This window comes from Oreochromis niloticus, linkage group LG6, assembly GCF_001858045.2.
Source record: "Oreochromis niloticus isolate F11D_XX linkage group LG6, O_niloticus_UMD_NMBU, whole genome shotgun sequence".
Taxonomy (NCBI): domain Eukaryota; kingdom Metazoa; phylum Chordata; class Actinopteri; order Cichliformes; family Cichlidae; genus Oreochromis; species Oreochromis niloticus.
Genome location: NC_031971.2, coordinates 1,824,456 through 1,833,306, shown reverse-complemented (window position 1 = coordinate 1,833,306; position 8,851 = coordinate 1,824,456). Strand labels below are relative to the sequence as shown.

General features: G+C 39.3%; 1 protein-coding gene across 6 annotated transcripts in view; it reads right to left on the bottom strand.

Moving 5' to 3' along the window:
* ttbk1a (tau tubulin kinase 1a) overlaps positions 1–8,851 on the bottom strand; it is a 77,221-nt gene that overhangs the window by 43,818 nt on the left and 24,552 nt on the right. For all 6 annotated transcript variants that reach the window (XM_019360449.2, XM_025908018.1, XM_025908019.1 and 3 more), the window contains 2 exons: positions 4,912–4,977; positions 3,973–4,065 (listed from right to left, as the gene is read on the bottom strand). In XM_019360449.2, the coding sequence (XP_019215994.2) occupies positions 3,973–4,065; positions 4,912–4,977 (159 nt within the window). The remainder of the gene's footprint in view (positions 1–3,972; positions 4,066–4,911; positions 4,978–8,851) is intronic.

Sequence of the window (8,851 nt, the reverse complement as noted above, 5' to 3'; positions counted from 1 at the left end):
TAGGAATATTTACCACATTTGTCAGAATTCAACGTTTCTGTGAAATCCTGCCTGCTTGTATGGCTACTCAACAAAATGGCATAGTAAATATTAATATTATGTTTATGTATTATGTATTAAAACATAATACAAGTGACAATGTTTAAGGGAGGTTAAAATCCATCTTTGCCTTTCTCACTCTCATTTTATGAACATACATACATTTGCTGAAATGCTCAGGATTACTTACTGATTCATTGTTCTCACGTAAAAAAAAAAAACAACCTTGTCAGGTCTGACATAAATTCACTTCTGATGACACAGTTTTTTCTTACAAGGTCTCCATTCAAAGTCTGTTTGGAAGTGAGTGATGGCTCAACTAGTTTGTTGTGGCATGCCAGCAAAATCTGTAGCCTAGGGGAGGAAGAAAACAGTGTATATGAAAGTTTTGTTAATGATAACAGACTACAATACAATACAGTACATTAAAAGGTTTAATTTTTGTTAACTCTAAAAGACATCAATCCAGTCCAATCTGATCAGTGCTCATAGATCCTTTTTGGAAATACCCAAAGTTGACCTTTAATAGCATAATAATCTAAGTAACAAAAAAAATATTTTTATGAAAAAGGATCTAAAGCTTACCTGCATCCTTCAACAACTTGCTGGAAGGCAGTCCTTATTGCCTGCATTACTTTGTCTGAGTCCCAATCACAGCTAAACTCCAGTGCAGATTTTATATGTCCATTTTCAAAAAGCCAAGCTTTTTTGTTACGCCTTGGCACATGTGCAGTTAGATGGTCTGGCAAGAGAATCACTTCTTTGGTGAATGACTGAGCCACAGAATGTGACCTGCTTAGCTGTGCTGGAAACCTAATGGAGGATAAAGGCAAAGTAAACATTTCTGCATGTAATATATTCACACTTGTCTGTTCAATGAAGTACATTTTATTAAAAAAAAAAAATACACCATGCTGTACACATGTCCAATTTGCATTAATAAACACCCTCTAGCCCCATGGTAGCTAGGATAGGCTCTTGGAATCCTGAATTGGATAAGTGGAATAGAACGGATGGATGAATGGATGGATAGATGATGGAAGATAGTGGGATGGGTGGGTGGAGAAACTTAACAATCACATAAAAATTTTCTTAAATTCACGAAGTACTTTTTGTTGCTTTAAAAAAAGTTTCATTAAATTATATACTGCCAAAAACTATGTATTGTAACAACTGAATTATGTGCTTTGCTTTTACACAAGGTTTGCAGATTAAGTTTACGGGGCGTGAAATATTATAGAAATCGCATGTTTCCACAATTAAACAAATTAACTGTTGTGCACAGTTTAGTCTCCACAGTCACACGCTGTGAGTCTATTGCACACTGTTTTTTACTGTGATATTTTTGTTTACTTAGCTTAGTCTAGCAATTGAAACCTGCCAATTGCTAATCTTACACTAGTAATTTCAGTGCATTTAGTTCCGTTCTTACCTCTTCTGCCTTGGGCCCTTTCGAGTGAAAGGTCTAAGATTGTAGATGGGACCCGTTGTGGGGCACTCCTGTGATGTGGAAGGCACGTTCTCCATAACGTTAGCTGGATAACCAGGGGCTATCTGACCGGGGAGGTTCACTGCATTTGGTCTTCCACGTTGAAACAGTGAATAAATTTCTTCATCAGTAGTACGATGCGGTACACTGGTACTAATATTAGGTTGGCCAGAACATGCATTTGCCAGGGTGTTTATTAGCTCCCATTACTAAGAATTTGAGCCACAAGATTCCGTGCAGACTGGCTCATAGTGCCATTCCTCGCAGGTACAAACAAGGAAAACACTAGATGGCGCAAGCGCCTCCGTGACGTCAAGTTTCATTCTATATATTCAGAAGATCATTCTATATATTCAAGTTTCATTCCATATATTCAAGTTTCATTCCATATATTCAGAAGATCATTCTATATATTCAAGTTTCATTCTATATATTCAAGTTTCATTTTATATATTCAGAAAATCATTCTATATATATAATAATTTCCTAAACAGCATTCAGATAGATAGATAGATAGATAGATAGATAGATAGATCCATCCATCCATCCATTCGGCCCCCTTGAACTTTTCCACATTTTGTCACATTACAGCCACAAACATGAATCAATTTTATTGGAATTCCACGTGAAAGACCAATACAAAGTGGTGTACACGTGAGAAGTGGAACGAAAATTATACATGATTCCAAACATTTTTTACAAATAAATAACTGAAAAGTGGGGTGTGCGTAATTATTCAGCCCCCTGAGTCAATACTTTGTAGAACAACCTTTTGCTGCAATTACAGCTGCCAGTCTTTTAGGGTATGTGTCTACCAGCTTTGCACATCTAGAGACTGAAATTCTTGCCAATTCTTCTTTGCAAAACAGCTCCACAACTGCACTGTGACGGCCTCAGAGGTCTAAGAGAATATTGGGAGCAACAACACCATGAAGTCCAAAGAACACACCAGACAGGTCAGGGATAAATTTATTGAGAAATTTAAAGCAGGCTTAGGCTACAAAAAGATTTCCCAAGCCTTGAACATCCCACGGAGCACTGTTCAAGCCATCATTCAAAAATGGAAGGCGTATGGCACAACTGTAAACCTACCAAGACAAGGCCGTCCACCTAAACTCACAGGCCGAACAAGGAGAGCGCTGATCAGAAATGCAGCCAAGAGGCCCATGGTGACTCTGGACGAGCTGCAGAGATCTACAGCTCAGGTGGGGGAATCTGTCCATAGGACAACTATTAGTCATGCACTGCACAAAGTTGCCCTTTATGGAAGAGTGGCACGAAGAAAGCCATTGTTAACAGAAAACCATAAGAAGTCCCGTTTGCAGTTTGCCACAAGCCATGTGGGGGACACAGCAAACATGTGGAAGAAGGTGCTCTGGTCAGATGAGACCAAAATGGAACTTTTTGGCCAAAATGCAAAACGCTATGTGTGGCGGAAAACTAACACTGCACATCACTCTGAACACACCATCCCCACTGTCAAATATGGTGGTGGCAACATCATGCTCTGGGGGTGCTTCTCTTCAGCAGGGACAGGGAAGCTGGTCAGAGTTGATGGGAAGATGGATGGAGCCAAATACAGGGCAATCTTGGAAGAAAACCTCTTGGAGTCTGCAAAAGACTTGAGACTGGGGCGGAGGTTCACCTTCCAGCAGGACAACGACCCTAAACATAAAGCCAGGGCAACAATGGAATGGTTTAAAACAAAACATATCCATGTGTTAGAATGGCCCAGTCAAAGTCCAGATCTAAATCCAATTGAGAATCTGTGGCAAGATCTGAAAACTGCTGTTCACAAACGCTGTCCATCTAATCTGACTGAGCTGGAGCTGTTTTGCAAAGAAGAATGGGCAAGAATTTCAGTCTCTAGATGTGCAAAGCTGGTAGAGACATACCCTAAAAGACTGGCAGCTGGAATTGCAGCAAAAGGTGGTTCTACAAAGTATTGACTCAGGGGGCTGAATAATTACGCACACCCCACTTTTCAGTTATTTATTTGTAAAAAATGTTTGGAATCATGTATGATTTTCGTTCCACTTCTCACGTGTACACCACTTTGTATTGGTCTTTCACCTGGAATTCCAATAAAACTGATTCATGTTTGTGGCTGTAATGTGACAAAATGTGGAAAAGTTCAAGGGGGCCGAATACTTTTGCAAGCCACTGTAGATAGACAGATATACACATACACATAGGCACAGTAGTAGACATACTCAAAACTTGATCAGTTTTGATCAAAACAGATCAAATTTTGAGTGCTTTTTGGATAATGTAAGGTCACAGACAGACTTTTTTAAATAAGAGTAAAACATAGATGTATTTAAAGAAAAAGGGGTCAAATAGTTAAATATGTTTAACATCTTGTATGATTCATGGAGGCACTACCAAAACAAGTAATAGTAACTATGGTGGATATAAAAACTAGAAACAAGAAACCTTCTGACCTTATCCTTGATCTTCCTCCAAGGCAGCTGCCCAACAGCGAACTCCACCAACATGTAAAACAATGACCAAAGGTCATCATGGCGACCCATTTCCTGGAGGAGCACAACAGGAAGACATTGTTAGCATATCATTCTAAACAGAATGTTCACATTCTGACTTGTGCCATTAAACTTGCTAACTAAGAGGGCGTTGTGAGGTGACAGGTAATATAATGGAATGTTTAATGCATTAAGGTTAGGTGTTTCAGTATCACATCAGACTAGCTTGAGTTGCATCCATCTTTCACAAATATGAAGCAACAAAATCTGCACATTGGCTGTGTGTTCAGGAGCATAATCATTAAAACTGCAAAAAGGCAAAATTCCTACAAAAATAGTCTTTAAAGAGCAGATGCACATTAAACTCACATTCACCCACTGTTATTTTTAAAGAGAAACAGATGGTGATGCTCTGTTACTTAGTCAGTGCAGAATCTGAGGATATACAGCTTCTGTTAAACCATAAATACAGAACGAGGATGGCAATTTGATCTGTATATTTGTTAACTGTATCGCTGTGAGTTAGGTCCACATGGTTCTGCACATGTCTGATGGTTTTTGTGTCCAATGGGATGGAGCTAGTAGTGTGTGTTAAGTCATATGCTTCATGCATTTTAACATTCCCCTCCATCCACTTGCACTGTCTTTTATCAATAAAAAGGAGCAGAATGATCTGTCTCTTGCACCTGAACTGACAGCTCTGGGCTAGGGAGTACAAAGGTCCTCTACCACAGTGTGTTCTTTAGTAGATGGTAGAGTGGTAACTTCTACCTTACAAATCCACGTTGCTTCTCCCAGCCTCTTGAACCATTTCTAGGTACAAGAGGCTGACAGAGGCTTACCACCAACTCTGCGGCCAACTCGGAGGTTATACTTTAAAGACAAACTAACAGTACTGACCTTGTTTTTGTGAGCATTGACTGAAGCATAGCGGACGGTCCCTCTAAAACCTGCCACAGTTCTTGGCTAAAAAGAGGATACAAAAAAGTTAGCCAGCAGTTGCAACAACAAGCATCCAGTTCACACCCAGTTACACTAATATGAAAAAGATTGGGAATCTCTCTTATTTTTTTTGAATTTGTGTTCATCACTGGCTGAGCTTCCTTTTAATATATGTCACGCCTTATGGGAAAAGTAGTAATTCAGCAATAACATTAAGTTTATTGGATTAACATACAATATGCATCATAACAACATTAGACAGGTGCATAAAGTTGGGCACCCCAATAGAAATATATCATTACTTAGTTGAGCCTCCTTTTGCAAATAAAACAGCCCCCAGATGCCTCTTATAGCCTTTGATGAGTGTCTGGATTCTGCATGGAGGTATGTTTGACCATTTTTCCATACTAAATCTCTCCAGTTCCGTTAAATTGCCAAGCATAGACAGTTTGCCTCAAATCATCCCATAAATTTTCAATGATATTCAAGTCAGGGGACTGTAACCACCATTCCAGAACATTCTACTTCTGAACACCTTTCTAGAGTTCGAACTGTGTTTCGGGTAATTGTCTTGTTGGAATATTCAGACCCAACTTCAACTTTGTGACTGCTGCTTGAACATTATCGTGAAGAACTTGTTGATACTGGGTTGAATTCATCCCACTCTCAGCTTTAACAAGGGCCTAAATTCGTCACACAGGCTCACACCATGATGGTACCTCTACCAAATATGACAGTGGGTAGCAGGTGTTTTTCTTAGAAAGGGGTGCTCTTCTTCTGCCATGCAAAGCCTTTCGTCTCCTCAGTCCAAATCACTCCAAAATGAATCTGGCTTGAGCTTTTACATACAACTGACTCTGATGTGTGAGCACAGAAAGGGCTTCTTACTCATCAATCTGCCATACAGATGTTCTTTGTGGAAATTGTGCTGCAGATGTACCATTTCTAGAAAGATCTTCTTCCAGGTCTTTCGGGGTGACCATTCTCACAATCCTCTGCCTATGCCATTCCTGTATTTTTCATGGCCTGCCAGAACTCGGTTTAGTTGAAACTGACAGTTTAAACCTCCAAGATAGCTTTTTGTAGCCTTCCCCTGAACCATGATACTGAACAATGTTTGATCTTTTGAGAGTTGCTTTGAGGATCCCATGCTGTCACTTCTCAAAGGAAAGTCAAAGAGAAGCACAACTTGCAATGGGCCACCATAAATACCTTTTGTCATGATTGGAAAAACCTGTCTATGAAGTTTAAGGCTTAACGATCTAATCCAACCAATTTGGGTTGCAAGTAATCAAGCAGTTATTGAGCAGTTACATGCATTCAAATCATCAAAATTACAAGGGTACACAAGGGTAATTTTTGCAGATTTTAACATTTGATTTAATTTCAACATACCACTGTTATCTTTTTTGTTGAAAGGAGAGTGAATTATTATGCAGGGTGAGAGGAATTCCCAAAATTTTTCATACATGTATGACTGTACCTGCTACATACACTATGAACATCTTGATTGTATATTTTTAATTATTATTAATTAATTATTAATTATAATTAATTATATTAATTAATTATTATAATTGTTTTATGAGGAAAACATTCTTCTTGTGATGAGAAAAATTTCCTCGAACTGTTGATTTTACTGGAAGTTGAACCCATTTATCTTCTCAGTTGGGTATGCTCTCCACTTCAATTTAACTTGGCACACACAACAGTAAATACTGCCAATACCAACATGGACTGGTGGCTTGCTTTGATTATAAGACTAATCAAATATCATTTGTAGCTTGCTGTGGCTGAATCCAAACATAAAAAGTGGTTTTAGCACTGGACTTTGAAGTGCTGTATTTCAGCAGAGGGTGTGCATGCAAAAAAAACAAATTCAGAAAGTGCTCTTACTGAACTACTGTGTAGACGTAAAGGCTAAATGGACAACATAATAAATATGTACAAATGAACAAATAAAATAAGAGCATGTAAATAGTGTAAACAGACAATCAGTAATATCAGTTAGGAAGCCTAACCATAAGCCTAGCCATTTTACTGTGATTCAGCCTCTAAAAACTATTTGTGTGTTATGTTTATGTTGTTGTTGTTGTTATTGTTGTTGGTACATGTGGATTTCTGTTTACTTGATCCAAAGGCATGTGCTGCTCTTTCTGGCAAACTGAAATCTACTGGGAGTGCAGAATTATTAGGCAAATGAGTATTTTGTCCACATCATCCTCTTCATGCATGTTGTCTTACTCCAAGCTGTATAGGCTCGAAAGCCTACTACCAATTAAGCATATTAGGTGATGTGCATCTCTGTAATGAGAAGGGGTGTGGTCTAATGACATCAACACCCTATATCAGGTGTGCATAATTATTAGGCAACTTCCTTTCCTTTGGCAAAATGGGTCAAAAGAAGGACTTGACAGGCTCAGAAAAGTCAAAAATAGTGAGATATCTTGCAGAGGGATGCAGCAGTCTTAAAATTGCAAAGCTTCTGAAGCGTGATCATCGAACAATCAAGCGTTTCATTCAAAACAGTCAACAGGGTCGCAAGAAGCGTGTGGAAAAATCAAGGCGCAAAATAACTGCCCATGAACTGAGAAAAGTCAAGCGTGCAGCTGCCAAGATGCCACTTGCCACCAGTTTGGCCATATTTCAGAGCTGCAACATCACTGGAGTGCCCAAAAGCACAAGGTGTGCAATACTCAGAGACATGGCCAAGGTAAGAAAGGCTGAAAGACGACCACCACTGAACAAGACACACAAGCTGAAACGTCAAGACTGGGCCAAGAAATATCTCAAGACTGATTTTTCTAAGGTTTTATGGACTGATGAAATGAGAGTGAGTCTCGATGGGCCAGATGGATGGGCCCGTGGCTGGATTGGTAAAGGGCAGAGAGCTCCAGTCCCACTCAGACGCCAGCAAGGTGGAGGTGGAGTACTGGTTTGGGCTGGTATCATCAAAGATGAGCTTGTGGGGCCTTTTCGGGTTGAGGATGGAGTCAAGCTCAACTCCCAGTCCTACTGCCAGTTTCTGGAAGACACCTTCTTCAAGCAGTGGTACAGGAAGAAGTCTGCATCCTTCAAGAAAAACATGATTTTCATGCAGGACAATGCTCCATCACACGCGTCCAAGTACTCCACAGCGTGGCTGGCAAGAAAGGGTATAAAAGAAGAAAAACTAATGACATGGCCTCCTTGTTCACCTGATCTGAACCCCATTGAGAACCTGTGGTCCATCATCAAATGTGAGATTTACAAGGAGGGAAAACAGTACACCTCTCTGAACAGTGTCTGGGAGGCTGTGGTTGCTGCTGCACACAATGTTGATGGTGAACGGATCAAAACACTGACAGAATCCATGGATGGCAGGCTTTTGAGTGTCCTTGCAAAGAAAGGTGGCTATATTGGTCGCTGATTTGTTTTTTTGTTTTTGAATGTCAGAAATGTATATTTGTGAATGTGGAGATGTTATATTGGTTTCACTGGTAAAAATAAATAATTGAAATGGGTATATATTTGTTTTTTGTTAAGTTGCCTAATAATTATGCACAGTAATAGTCACCTGCACACACAGATATCCCCCTAAAATAGCTAAAACTAAAAACAAACTACAAACTACTTCCAAAAACATTCAGCTTTGATATTAATGAGTTTTTTGGGTTCATTGAGAACATGGTTGTTGTTCAATAATAAAATTATTTCTCAAAAATACAACTTGCCTAATAATTCTGCACTCCCTATAGTGCCCAGCTGACTCAAAGCAACACTGTGCTGGTCAGGGTTTAGCATGCCCTATGTGTTGGCATGAAAATAAACTGTAAGTATTGTGACAAAATAAATCATTAAAAACATGTGACTTCTAAACAAAACGATCAAGTGGATATATAGCATCAAACATTCAACC